Genomic DNA, 14,081 nt, shown 5'->3' on the forward strand with positions numbered 1-14,081 from the left:
ACCCGCTAGGTTTTCAGAGGAGCTCCTGGAACTGTCACTAGCTTTTTCTTTCTGTGGTAGTGGTACTGGGATTAAATTTAGCAATGTGTATGCTAGGCAAGCTCTCTACCAAATTTTAGTTTGAAATGTCTTGATAAGATGCCTGGACTGGCTTTGCACTCACTAGTTGGCAGGCCTTGTCCTCCAGTCCTATCATTAGTAGTTGGGATTACAGGTATACACTACCATACCAGGCTGCCACCAGCTTTTAATACTGTAATAAAGGGTAACAAAGGTAAGTCAGGTGCTCATTTATTAAATACAAGTTTTGAACAAACACCCCCAGGCAGGTTTGACAAGAAGTACCCTCCCTGGAATGTTTCAAATACAGTTATGTTGATCGAGTTTTATTTCAGTCAACCTCTTGGTTGTTTTTTGTTCTTCAGTTTCTGTCTCTAGGTTCTTTTCCCATTTAGCAGTTATAATATGTGCACTATTTCCTCACATGACAACAGTGCAGCACCAGCATGGCTTGTAAAGGTACCCAGTAATCGTAGGCTTTGCCCACTGGCTGCTTGGCAACCAGAACCAAATAAAGTAATGAAGCTTTTGTAGAATGTGGTACCACGCAGCAACTGGCCCCTTCACCTGCACTGTTAGACTACTTCTCAAGTGTCCCTCAACTTTCACACGCCAGGAAAAGCTATATTAAACAAACAAACAACTGCTTGAACCCTAAGTAATTTTCCAAGTTTAGTATTAGCCTCTTACTGAGTTATGAGCAATACCAGAGCTGACCAAAGTCTTCACTTTCCTTTCCTACTCCAGCAAGTAAAACTAGGTATGTCAGGAAGTCACAACAGATTCACAGCTGCTGCCGAGTTCCAGACGAGACACCCCTTTACCTTTGCAAATGCACATGTGTTTTATTGGACCAGGGTGGTAGTCTTTAGAGTTCCTTTTTCTAGATGTCTTTAAATTAGTTCACAGAAAGAAAGAAGGCACAGAGGACACTTGGTTTCCTCACCAATAGTGGCCTGAAGCTACACACTTGCTTTTGTGATACAAGGTATTCAGCAGCATCAGTGGTGTCACAGCCATTCATAGAAAAGTATCAGAAGAGCTTAAAAAGAAGACAAAACACAAACTCGCCAAAAAAGGCTTACAATCTGAAGGGTCAGTTTGGAAGTAGAATACAGACAGACACTAGAGGCAGCATAGAGGTCATCAGCTAAAAAACTGCTGGAAGCAGCTGTCTTCTTGAGGTTTTGTACCCATTTTCCTCCAGTTTTCACTTGCAAAACTCTGGCCTTCCCCTTTTTTCAAATAAAAGCATCCCACCACATTAGCTTTGGAAAAATAAGTGCAGCAGACAGAAGCTTATTTCATATGCAGTTCATTCCCAGAGAGGGAAAGCAGAATAATGCACAGCAAATGAAGTTCATTTGAAGAAAAATCCTGTCAACCTGTACCTAAAGGCCCAGGGTTAGTATTCTGGCATTCACGAATGTTCCCTAGGCTTCCCTGTTCACAGAGAAGCACAGCCACAGGAAACACTGATTTACTAGCCAGAGTGAGGTGCTCTCTCTGATCATAGATTTTCCAGTTGATACTATCAAAAAACACACAAAGGACTGCTTTTGGCAACTTGTATTGGAATACCAAAACACTGCTTCTGTAGATGTATATGCTTTTGTAACAGTAATGTTCTGTAAAGGAAGCCACAATCCCATTTTCTCATCCTTTACACCTCTGGGCTGAGACTAGTACTGATACAAAAACATCCCATAGAGGACTGAGCCTCTCATAGCAAAACAGTTGGAGAAGTGGGGCTGATCCACTTACTAATGATCCAGAGCTCAGTGGATTTAAAATGGCTCCTGGATAGGATTTTGCTCCAATCTCTACTTTGTTAATTGATAAACTAAGGCTAGATGAGAAGCAGCTCTTAGAAGCCAGGTCACAGCCCAAACATTTGCTATATATATGTTAGAGTCTTAGAATTTTACCTGCCTAGACTGAGTATGTGAGAAAACACTGCCATATACTACATAAATCTTAGCAGGAGGACACAATATAATGTGGTATACAAAAAGGACACAGTATCTGTGTATAACAGACACACACTACATTAAGTGTCCTAAACTGGCATTTTCATAGATACAATATTTTTCCCAGGCCTAGTCCTTGGAGCACAAAAGAGAAAAGGGCCCAACAGTTTCTTATTCTCTTACTGGAGGTTTCACCCATCAGTATCACTCATTAAAAGATCATGCAGTTAAGTTTTTGGTGGTGACAACCTCATAGGAGTGTTTGTGATGGTATCTTTAAGTTACAAGAAAATACAAAGCTAAGAGATACCAACACAAGTTGTATAAGGTTCTCCCATTTTATCCATTAGCCAAAAATGTATACACACACTAAGGTATTTGTATTTATCTGGAAAGTTACTCTGTAATATTACAGAGCTATAGTAAGAACAGGGTCTTAAGCCCAGACCTTCTGGGGTAATAAATAACAGTACATCAGGGCTTTTGGATTCTATCAGCTGTCACTAAAGTAGCTGACATCATAGACTTAAAAGCAGTGTTCACTAAAAAATGTCTCAACAGTACTTGGGAAGGGAAGGAATAAAGTGACAGGACATTTTTGTTGTTGGACTTAATATAATTTAGGACAGAAAAGGAAACGAGGAATAGGAAAACTAAGGCTGAAAATTAGTGATTTATAAAGAGGCTGTGAGAAAGAGAAATTCCTGCAAGCCAGGGAAACAAGGTCTTAAGAATCTTAATTATCATAATTTGCACAAGGACAATTTTCTAATTTAGTAAAGAAAAAACAACACATGAAATAAACTGAAACCAAAAAACAAACAAACAAAAAAACCCAAAACAAAACACACACAACACACAAAGAAAGAAAAAGAAAGGAAGAAAGAAAGAAAGAAAGAAAGACACAGAAAAGGATCAGTGCCAGAAAGAGAGAAGCCACAAACAACTGTTTACACCCCAAGCTGGTTTAGGTTGTTTAGTTCACAGTATTTATTCAAGTTGCTCCTTTTGTTGCTTCCTCTCTGCCAGCCACCGTTGGATTTTTTCCTTCAGTTCTGTGTTTGGCCGGATCTGGTCCATGGTAAGGGGACTACGGTTAAAAGGATCTGTTTGGTCACTAGGACAAGAAGAGAATGAAAAGTGAGTTAACTTCTGAGAGTTCTAATATCCTAAGGCCAAGCAGAGCATCTCAACACCTCAATGCCCTTGACTTAAGACATGGTGCACTGTGACTGAGTCAAAAGATGACTCTGGGGTTAGAAAGGAAATGAACACGGTATCTTTTTCATGATGGGTTGTGGTGGCACACGCCTGTAATCCCAGCACTCCTGAGGCAAAGGCAGGTGAATGGATCTCTGTGAGTTTGAGGCCAGCCTGTTCTACAGAGTAAGTTCTAGGACAGTCAGGGCTCCAGTTTTGGGGCTGGAGAGATGGCTCAGCTCTTCTTGAAGACTTAGATTCAATTTCCAGTACCTACCTGGAGTTTCAGAACCATCTGTAACTCTAGTGACAGGGGAGTCAATGTGTTGTTCTGACCTCTGTGAGCACCAGGCACACAGATGCTACAACTACACACATATAAGAAACCACTCATATGCATAAGTAAAACATAAACCTATAAAAGGTTTTTAAATGCTATCTTTGTCATCAGCCTTTAGTTTTCTCTACGTTAGTGATCCTAGACACTTGTGCTATCATAAATCACCATTTGTAGGTTTTCTTCCCCCCTTTTCAAAATGGGGTTTTGTCATGCTGCCCAAGTTGGCTTCAAATTCCTGGGCACCAATAACCCCCCTGTCTAAATCTCCCAGGGAGCTGGGACTACAGATGAGCATCACCGAACCAGGTTCACTACTTGTAATTTTAGTGACAGCTTCTTGAAACTGTAGAAGCTGTTGAGTGAAGAAGGCTGTAGAAATGATATTTGATTAAATTAGCTGATTGCTATGCAAGTAAATGCAGATTCTGGCTCAGTGCTGAGAGTATACATCAGTGGCATAGTGCTTGTTTACCCTGCATAAGCTCCTAGGTTTGATTCCAAGCATCACAGAAAAACAAAGCTGGGGCCAGCAATATGCCTCAATGTGTAATGATGCTTGCTGCCAAGGCTGAAGATCCCTAGGACCCACAAGATTAAAGGAGAGAACTAATACTTGCAAGTACACATCACGCATGTGCAGACACACATGTACACACAAGACACAAACAAAACAACAATAAACAAATGTCATTTTAAAATTGCAGTACAACCAACAAAGAAAGAGCCAAGTCTGGCTGGGGATGTAGCTCAGCCCATAGAGTGCTTGTCTAGCATGCAAGTAGTCTAAGTTGGATCCCCAGTACCACATAAATCATGCATGGTGGAGCATGTCTGTGATTTCAGCACTTAAGAGGGGGAGATATGATGATCAAAAGCTGAGTCATCCTCAGCTACACAGCAAGTTCAAGCCTGGGCTACATGAAACCCTGATTCCAAAACAAAATAAGATTCATGATATACTTTAAAGACTAACTGACAGATCTAAGGCCTGGGAAAAATAGGCAATAAATATTGTATCTATGAAAATGCCATTGACATCACTTAGCACAGCATCATATAGTGAAAGCATAAGAACACCAAATGAAATAGAAAATTTTTATATATTAAAAAATCCCTTAAATTTAAGTCAACTTATTTGCATTTTAATCTATCTATCTGTCTGTCTGTCTGTCTATCTACCTACCTATCTACCTACTTTTGGTTTTTTGAGATAGGAGTTCCTCTGTGTAGCCTTGGCTGTCATGGACTCACTTTGTAGACCAGGCTGGCCTTGAACTCACAGAGATCCGATTGCCTCCCTGAGCGCTGGGATTAAAGGCCTTACTTGAATTTTAAATAGGCATCATGGTCTCTCAGTACCCCCTTTCTATCTAACCTTGCACTTGAAAAATAAAAATAAAAAAGAGGTAAGGGGCCAAGTCAAGCAATGGTGGCATTAGCCTATAATCCTAGCACTCATGATCCAGGAGGAAGTGAATTTGAGGACAGCCTGGGCTACATGACATCCTGTCTTTGAAAAGAATGGGGTGGGGTAAACTAGATACATCGGTGTTTACCTGTAGTTGTAGTTACTTAGGAAGCTGAAGCAGGAAGATTGCATGAGCTCAGGAGTTTGAGGCCAACCTGACAACACAGCATGACCCTCTCTCAAAATTAAATAAGTAAAAAAGTTGGGGACTGTAGAGCTAGGGTCAGCAGTTGGGAGCACATGCTGCTTTTGTAGGGGACCTGGGTTTCATTCCCAGCACCACAAGATGACACAACCATTCATAATTCCAATTGCAGGGGATCCAACACCTTCTGACTTCTAGACACTAGCGTGCATGTGCTGCACATACATACGTGTATCCTGAACACTCAAACACATTTAAACAAACAAACAGTTGGCTGCAGGGACCACAGCATAAAACTCCAGTTACTGGCCTCCCTTCCTTGACCTGCAGTATACTCTTCTAAAAGAGAAGGTAAGAGCTGCTTGGGCACTGACTAGCTTCCATGTATCTTTGCCTTCTTGTCTTTTCTCTGGATACCTGCAGGGTGACTGTCCAAACAGCATTTGGCTTGGTGAAGTTTATGTTACCACAAGCTACCATATCCAAAAACAAATATAGTAACTGAAGGAGTATAAAATCTGAGCTAAACCCCACCCCCATTTTTGACATTTTTACAACTTAAATAATTTCATGCCACAGTATAGTTCATGTTGACATATTTCATAATGTGGATAAAATTATTGTATTTTGTTTTTTTGAGATAGGGTCTCACTAAGTAGCTCTGGCTGGCCTATAGCTTGTTATGTAGACCATGATTAGCTTCAAAGTTATGGCAATCCTCCTGCCTCTGTTTCCCATGTGCAATAGCAGACTCCTGCCAGAGCTGGCTATGATTACTTAAGGAGGGACGAGGTAAGGTAAGAGCCTTTCAACAGAGTTAGCACATCAATCTCTAAAGCTATGAACAGGTGCTATCAAATGCTACGCCTGTGAATCTACTGTAAGAGGTACCTGCTGTGCAAAGTTCTGCTGGGAGAGCAGATGCAGGAAGCTAGCACAAGCTGTGTTCCTCAGGCTGCTCTGGGGGTGGGCGTACCTGAGTAAGTGCCTGGCAATGGTGGATCTGTCCACAGTGACTCTGGAAGATGGGAGCACCACAGGGTCAGACATCAGCGTGCTCATGATGGGGTCCAGGAACTCATCACAGGCATCTGCATATGTCTCCTCCTCCTGTTGCTGGAGGTCTGCAAGAGACTGAGGCAACAACAGCGCGTTTCTAAAGCAAACTCCTAGTACAGCTTCAAACTACTCAGTAACTACCACACCTTAATCTTGGTCCTCACAAACCCTCCACAGTGACACAGATCACTTTGTTTCTTCAAGGACAAAACCAAGACCCATGTTTTGGAGGCAGAGTTAGTTCTGCTTCAGGTTGGCTCAGCTGCTGGAGGTTATGGCTGGGAGTGGATGTAATCGTCAGCAGGAGAAGGGGAGTACATCTTTCTGGCAGCATTCTGTTGTGAATGCTGGCATTTGAAAGGGGAAAGAGCAGGAGGGCTGTTAATCGCATAATTATTAAGCCACTCACACAGCCTGTGTCTGAAAAGCATTTTTTTATATAAGCAGGTTCAGAAATTTAAAAGTGCATTTGACTCCCGTAACCATTTCCTTAGGGCTTTATTTGGCTAAGCTGTAGACCAACATCAAGCTCACCTCAATAAATAAACTCAGCTGGGTGGGGGTGGTGCACACCTTTGATCCCAGTACTCAGGAGGCAGAGTTTGAAGACAGCCTGGTCTACAGAATAAGTTCCAGCACAGCCAGGGCTACCTAGAGAAAACCTTTCTCAGAAAACAAAACAAAACAAAACAAAACAAAACAAAACAAAACAAAACGAAAAGTAACTCACTGAGGAAAGACTGACACCAATAAGAAAGGTTTTATTTTTCTTTTTTTCTTCCTCCTCTTCTTTGTTTTTGTTTTTTGAGATAGTTTCTCTGTGTAGCCCTGGCTGTCCTTGAACTCAAGAGATCCTCCTGCCTCTGCCTCCCAAGTGCTGGGACTAAAGGCATGTGCCACAACTGCCCAGCCTGGAAGGTTTTCTTTTTCTTTTCTTCCTTCCTTCCTTTTTCTTTTTTTTTTTTTTTTGAGCCAGGGTTTCATGTAGCCTTGGCTGTCCTGGACATGGACTTGGTCTGTAGACCAGGCTAGCCTTGGATTCACAGCAATCTGCCTGCCTCAGCCTCCCCAAGTGCTGGAATTAAAGGCGTCTGCCACCATGCCCAGCTTTGGAAGGTTTTCTGTGAAACTTCTGAGCCATGTATTTTCCTTTCCCCCACTTCTAATAGAGCTTTACCACTGTCCAACTGGAGGGATTAGCTGAGCCCAACAGAATACTTTAATCTCTGAAATGCATTTCTGTATAAACCATCCACGAGTAGAGATGCAGAGAACTGAGAAAAGCAATATAAATTAGTGTCTGTGAACTACTCAGCTTTTACTTATTTGAGTTAGAAACTTGCAATCCTTTTGTTTCAGCTGGGCCAGCTGGGCCACCAAGCCTGCCCTTCCTCCTGAATTTTATTTCAAAAAGTTCTTTTGCATTTACATTAGGTTTTCAAATCTTTCCTAATACTGGGACATAAAAGTTAGTGGAAAGAAAGACTTTACAAATGCACATTCTTTTCACCTGGTAGAAACATCTTCAATTTCTGTTCTTACTCTCCCTTGGCAGGGATAATATTTATTTAGCAAGATGGATGCTCAGATATTGACTAAGAGGAAGTATCTGTTTCTAATGCCTCTAGGCAATACTCCTTTTCTCCCTGAAATAGGGCAAAAGCGGGAGAGTTGCATCCACACTGTGGCGTTTTAATGAATACATGAGAAAACAGACTGTCTTCTTCCTCACCTTGATTCTCTCTGCCAAGTTACTGAAAGCCACAATCATATTCCCGGGCTTATTGATTTTCTTCAGGACTCGGACTGTCTGTGCAAAGAGAGTAGGGGAATAGGAACGTCCATCCTTGGGCACAGTGGCACAGAAATTCTCCTCATCCCTAAAAGGCCAGCATTAGAAAGAAACCGAGCATCAGAGAATAGGTCAGTGTGGAGATAGTGGATGGGCAACAGAACAATCTTTCCATCACTTAGAAGCCACAAGGGCGCTTTTGAACTAGAAAGGCATTCTATTTATCTTGTGTATGTGTACCTGTGTGCGTGGTGGTGCATGTATATGTATGTACATGTGTGTGTCGAGGCCAGAGGTCAATGTTAGCTGTCTTTCTCAATTACTCTCCAGACTGTGTTCTTGAGACATGGCCTCTCACTGACCCTCAAATTCATCAATTTCTGTAGGCCAACCGGCCAGTGACCTTCTAGGAGCCTCCTGTTGCCGCTGCCACAGTTCTGGGGTTACAGGTGCATGCTGCCACATGCAGCTTCTTAGGTGGGTTCTAGGGATCTGAACTCAGACACTCATGTTTATGTGGCAAGCATTTTACTGACTGAGCCATCTTCTGGCTTGACATCTAATTTTTATTTTGTTTTGAGACAGGGTTTCTTTGTGTAGTTATGGCTGTCCTGGAGCTGATTCTGTAGATTAGACTAGCACTGAACTTAGAGATCCACCTGCCTCTGGCTCCCAAGCACTGGGATTAAAGGATGTCTCTACAAAGTAATTCACACCATCAAAACATATTTTCATAAACAGTAGTATAACCAGTACTTATAATCTTTGCACAGATCAAGGCAGAACGTAATGTCCCTTGGATCAGATAAAATCTATCTAAAACTATGGAAGATTCCTTCATCTATCAGCTAGAAATGAGCCTTCCTTCCCTACTATTTTCACAATAGCTAACCATTCTGCTATTAAAATATTAGCATCCCCACGGCTTGCTTAATGCTAATCTCAAATACCCAAGATTTAAGTAGATGGTGCAGATGTCTGATACAAGCTGCTGAGGTTTGAAGTCAAATTCGCTGAAGTCCTTGACTTTCAGAGCGCCCATTTTGGGGCCAACCAGGTGCTGCAGGAAGTAGTTCAGCATGGAGATGATGCGCTCAGCCAGGAAGGGATGCACGAACAGTGACTTGATCTCTGGAAAAAAAGCCATAGTCTAAAATGCAGTGCAGCACTAATTTTCTCTTTATAATATCTAATTTTATTGGAGACCTCGGAGGATTTTTAATTACACAATACATTTTCAGTGAAAAAATAGACATGCAAAAAACAAATAAACAAACAAATGGGAAACAAAAGTTACCACCCAGACATTAACATTGTTAAAACATTTTTGCATGCACCCACGAGTGTTACAGTAAGTGTGTGGAGGTCAGAGGACAATTTGTGGGAGTCAGTTCTCTCTGATGCTGTGTGGGTCCCAGGGATCAAACCCAGGCTGTCAGCTTTGGTGGCAAATGCCTTTACCCGTCTGACTTGTGTTTGAGACTTCCCTTAATCCACTCTTCATTCCTTTCTCTCCTAGTGTACATTTCATTTTCTCTTTTCTGTTCTACTTTAATGGGAGCATTCCTTGTGTTAATTTTTTAATCTTTTTGCTGAATATTTAAAGTTTTAAAGTCATTTTCAATATTCAAAACATCCTTTTTGTCCTTTGTGGCTTTTGTCCATGGTTTGTGGCCACCTTATCTTCTCTGATTTCCATGACCTGATAAAGTTTCTAAAAGAGCTTTAAAAGTTTAAAAAAAGCTATTTTTGTGTTTCTCACTAGAGGGCTTCCTTTCACCCCTGCTCTCTGGCTGCCATATCACACAGAATGTAATCACTGAATGCAAATTATTTATCCTTTCCCTCTCTATTTTGTTATTTGCCACAGGCTGTCACTACATAGCTCAGGCTGGCCTGGGACTCAGAGTCCTTTTGTTTTATTTCCCAAGAAGATGCCATACCATGCCTGGATTTTTGTGTTTTTTTAACACACACATGTACACACACACACATACACACCCCAACACACACAATCTTATATTATGGATTTTACAAATATAGCACACTTTAATTCTGACTATCTATATTGTAAATGCTTGTTAACCACATGTGGCAAATGGTTACTGAAGAGGGCAGTATTGCTCTAATGAGAATGGTCCTCACAAAGTTTTTTGGGTAATAGGGATCGAACGTATGGCTTTGCACATGCTAAGCGTGTACTCTACCACTAAGCTATACTCCCAGCTCCTTCAGGAAACCAACTTATATTTTCTAGCATGTCAATTTGGGACCACTATTCTTTTCACCAGAGCCAATTTTCTTTTGGGCAGGGTCTCATGCATGCCAAGATGTTCTGGAACTTACTATGTTGATGAGGATGACCTGGAACTTCTGCTCTTCCTGCCTCAGACCCCGGAGTGCTGGGATTACAAGTGTGGGCTACCATGCAAGGTTTCATGCAGGTGAGGCAAGCATTCTACTGACTTAGTCGCATTACCTGTCTCAGATTCTAAACTCTTAATTTTGAGCTGGGCTGATCCCTCAGTGAAACAGACCTTGATTCCTACATTTTTGGGTACAGCAGACCTTCATGTTCTTACCTGATGTCAGAAAGGAAAGGGTACCAATTGTTTCATTGGACATGATGTTATGGAAACGTGCCAGCTGCCCAAACATCTGCAGACCTGCCTCTTTCTCTCGGCGGGCTTCTGGTGTCAGACTCTCCCACTCTCCTCGGTCTTTCTCAATCTGCTGAATCTTTATCTTGCTTAAATACTATGGAAACCAGAAATGTGATACATCAGGTAAGAGAAATGCAACTGAAGGGCTGTGACATTTAAGAGGGCTTAATTAAAATCCAGTCATCTGGGTTTGGAAAGGTGGCTCAATGGTTAAAAGCTTTTGCTGCTCTTGCAGAGGATCTCAGTTTGGTTCCCAGCACCAACACTGTAGCTCACAACCACTTGTAACTCCAGTGCCAGGAGACCTGATGCCCTCTTCTGGCCTTCATGGGCACTGGATGCACTTACATAAGTTAAATGAAACACTAATAAACACTAAAAAATAAAAAAAAATCCAGAGCTGGAGAAGAGGCTCTGAGGTTAAGAGCATTTGTTCTTGCACATGGCGACTCATGAGCACCTGTAACTCTATCCCCAGGTACTTGCATGCATGGAGTGTACTTACATACATGGAAACAAAACACTCACACACACAAATCTTAAAAAACAAACCCAGTCAGCCAATATGGGGGAATCAGAGACCACAGGAAGGTCAGGAGCCTTTGTCAAGGCAGGGCTGACGAACTTGAGGAGGACTAGTGAGACAATGCAGTGGGCTAGGGTACTTGTTACCAGGGCTGACAGCCGGCACTGCATCCCCAGAACCCTCACGAAAGGAGAAAACAGACTCCTGCAAGCTGTCCTCTGACCTTCACATTCATACGGTAGCAAGTGGACACACACAATGTAAAATTAAGTTTTTAAAGGATTTTTGGGAAGAAAAAAATTAAGTGTCCTCATACAGATTTGTCTCAGCTTGATAACTGCCAGATAACTGCTTGGAACTAGGCTAGTATCCACAGATAGGGAGATCAGAGGAGCAGCATACAGAACCCAGGCTAAAATACTGGACTATCTTGAAAAAGGAATCCTTTCTAAAACATAAAACCAAAACAAGCTGGGCGTGGTGATGCATGCCTGGGATCTCAGCACTTGGGAGGCAGAGGCAGGCAGCAGTTTGAGGCCAGCCTGGTCTACAAAGCGAGTCCAGAATAGCCAAGGCTACACAGAGAAACCCTGTCTTGAAAAACAAACAAAAAAACCAAACAAAAATCACTAAAATAGATCTCTTTAAAAGCAAAAGCAAAAACAAAAAATAAAAACAACACAAAATGTTTAAAACCTGATTATCAAAATCAAAGTTCTATAAATATGCCTGATGTCTAGAAGGGAATCATACTTACTTAGAACTCCTCACCTCTCACCATCCTTACTGTAGCAGCAAACAGCAGGTTAACCAATCTCAAGAAAATACCCTCTGCTTCACTCCCTGAATCATATTGTGTTTAGATCTGTTTATAATAGAAACTGTTCTCATTTCCTCAGAGAACCTATGGCCAACTCCAGCGTGCAGGATCATGTAAATGCAGGAGGACAGGCCCTCGCAAACCAAACACAAGTTACTTAGTGGGCTATCAGCAAGAGCACCTGACTGTCCAGTAGGCTACCCTCGAACCAACCTGCATCATCTTCCTGGGGTCACTGCCTAGGGACACTGATGCTCCTGCCCCACCAGGGGATCCAGCCCCGGCAGGCCCAATGCAGAGCACACAGTTAAGCCTGGACTAAAACCTCTGCAACTATGAACTAAAATAATCCTTCCTTATTTCGGTTGTTTTTCTCAGGTACTCTGTCGTAACAATGAAAGTCTGACAGTCACTGACCTGTTGGTACACCTTGGTTTGGCTGTATCACACTTAAAACATTATCTATGTATATGTATGTGCTCCACATGTCTACAAGACTATGTGCAAGTCAGAAGATGGTGTTGGATCCCCCACAACTAGAGTTACAGGTGGTTGAGAGCTGCCGTGTGGGTGCTGAGAACTGAACCCAGGTCCTCTGAAAAAGTAATCATTGCTCTTAACCACTAAGTCATTTCTCCAGCCCAACATCATCTTTTAAACTCCCAAGCCAATCAAGCTTCAACAATGACCTTTGATCTTATCTCTACTGAAACGGCAAGCATTACACTTTTACAAGACATGTTCTAGAGCAAGGATTACTATTACTCTATCATAATTAAAAGGCCAAAAGAATATACTCTTTGCCAGGTGTAGTGGTTCATGTTCCAAACTCTGGAGGCTAAGGTGAAAGGAATCCTATGGGTCTGAGGCCAAACAAAACACTACTACCACCACCCCACTATTACCAATGTTGATGATTTGAAGCTTTTCTCATTGAAATAACTGCAGATGGTATAACCACATGTACTTTTTTTTTTTTTTTTTTTTTTTTTTTTTTTTACCTGTATGGCTTCATCCAAAAGGAAGATAGCATCATTCATTAATAGGTTAAGAAATCGGAGGAACAGTGGGGGATTCATAGCTTCTAAATTCTTAGAGGCGTAGTCAGCCAAACCCTGTAAATCCCAGCCCAAGAAGAAGAAGAAATTTTAGTACCAAATTACAACTGTACTGAGGCTGATCTGAAGCAACTGGTTTCATGAAAACCTCTCTTACCTTAATGCTCTCCCGATAGCTATCTGTTCCCCACATGTATCTTAGGATGGGATACATAGGACGGCGGTAATTAAACTTCTGTTCAAATTGATGAGGGTCCCCTGGAGTAAGGCAAGAATGGGAAATCAGCAAGGGTGGTCTAATAGAGAAGCAGGAGCTCCTGTATATGTCTGTATTTTCTTCACTCTGAATGTCAATGCTGATGCCAAAATCTTCCCTATGAGTTCTTCCAGCCCATACTCCCTGGGTGCTGGGGATAAAACTTAGGCTGTAGCTACAATTACTTACATGGGATCATGTCAACAAACCAGTCAGTATTTCAACAGGCAGCACTAACTGGATTCAGTGCGTCGTGAACAAAAACAAAGAGCAAATATGAAAGGGGAAAGGGAGCATGTTGGAAATTGGGGATGGATACGATCAAGCATTCTTTATTGTATGAGATTGTTAAAGAATAAAGATATTCTTTTAGAGCATACAATACACAAAATATAAGCTTTGCATATGGTAGGCAAGTGATCTACATCCCCAGCCTTTGCTAGGAATATCCACCTCCCACCCCACACTCAAGACAAGATTTCTCTGTGTAGCTCTGTCTGTCCTGGGACTCACTCTGTAGGTCAGGTGGCCTCAAACTCAGAGATCTGCTTGCCTCCTGTGTGCTGTGATTAAAGGCATGTGCCCAGCTTCTTCTAGCAATTTCTAAGGCCTTAGAATTAGGCCGAGTGTTTGTTTGACAAAACAAGAAGGAAATATCTTTAAAGGACAGTTTACTTAGGCATCAGGACCAAACTTTAAAAAAAAAAAAAAAAGCCAAGAACAA

The 14,081-nt window shown here is 41.8% G+C and overlaps 1 protein-coding gene across 2 annotated transcripts in view; it reads right to left on the minus strand.

Annotated features, from left to right (window-relative positions):
• Nucleotides 1-275: 275 nt before the first annotated feature.
• The window catches only part of Ube4a (ubiquitination factor E4A), a 42,274-nt gene continuing 28,468 nt past the window's right edge, over nt 276-14,081 (minus strand). For both annotated transcript variants that reach the window (XM_055621784.1, XM_055621783.1), the window contains 7 exons: nt 13,259-13,359; nt 13,045-13,158; nt 10,617-10,791; nt 8,985-9,165; nt 7,975-8,122; nt 6,160-6,317; nt 276-3,147 (listed from right to left, as the gene is read on the minus strand). In XM_055621784.1, the coding sequence (XP_055477759.1) occupies nt 3,021-3,147; nt 6,160-6,317; nt 7,975-8,122; nt 8,985-9,165; nt 10,617-10,791; nt 13,045-13,158; nt 13,259-13,359 (1,004 nt within the window). In that variant the 3' untranslated portion in view covers nt 276-3,020. The remainder of the gene's footprint in view (nt 3,148-6,159; nt 6,318-7,974; nt 8,123-8,984; nt 9,166-10,616; nt 10,792-13,044; nt 13,159-13,258; nt 13,360-14,081) is intronic.

This window comes from Psammomys obesus, unplaced genomic scaffold, assembly GCF_907164565.1.
Source record: "Psammomys obesus unplaced genomic scaffold, mPsaObe1.curated_primary_1811, whole genome shotgun sequence".
NCBI lineage: Eukaryota > Metazoa > Chordata > Mammalia > Rodentia > Muridae > Psammomys > Psammomys obesus.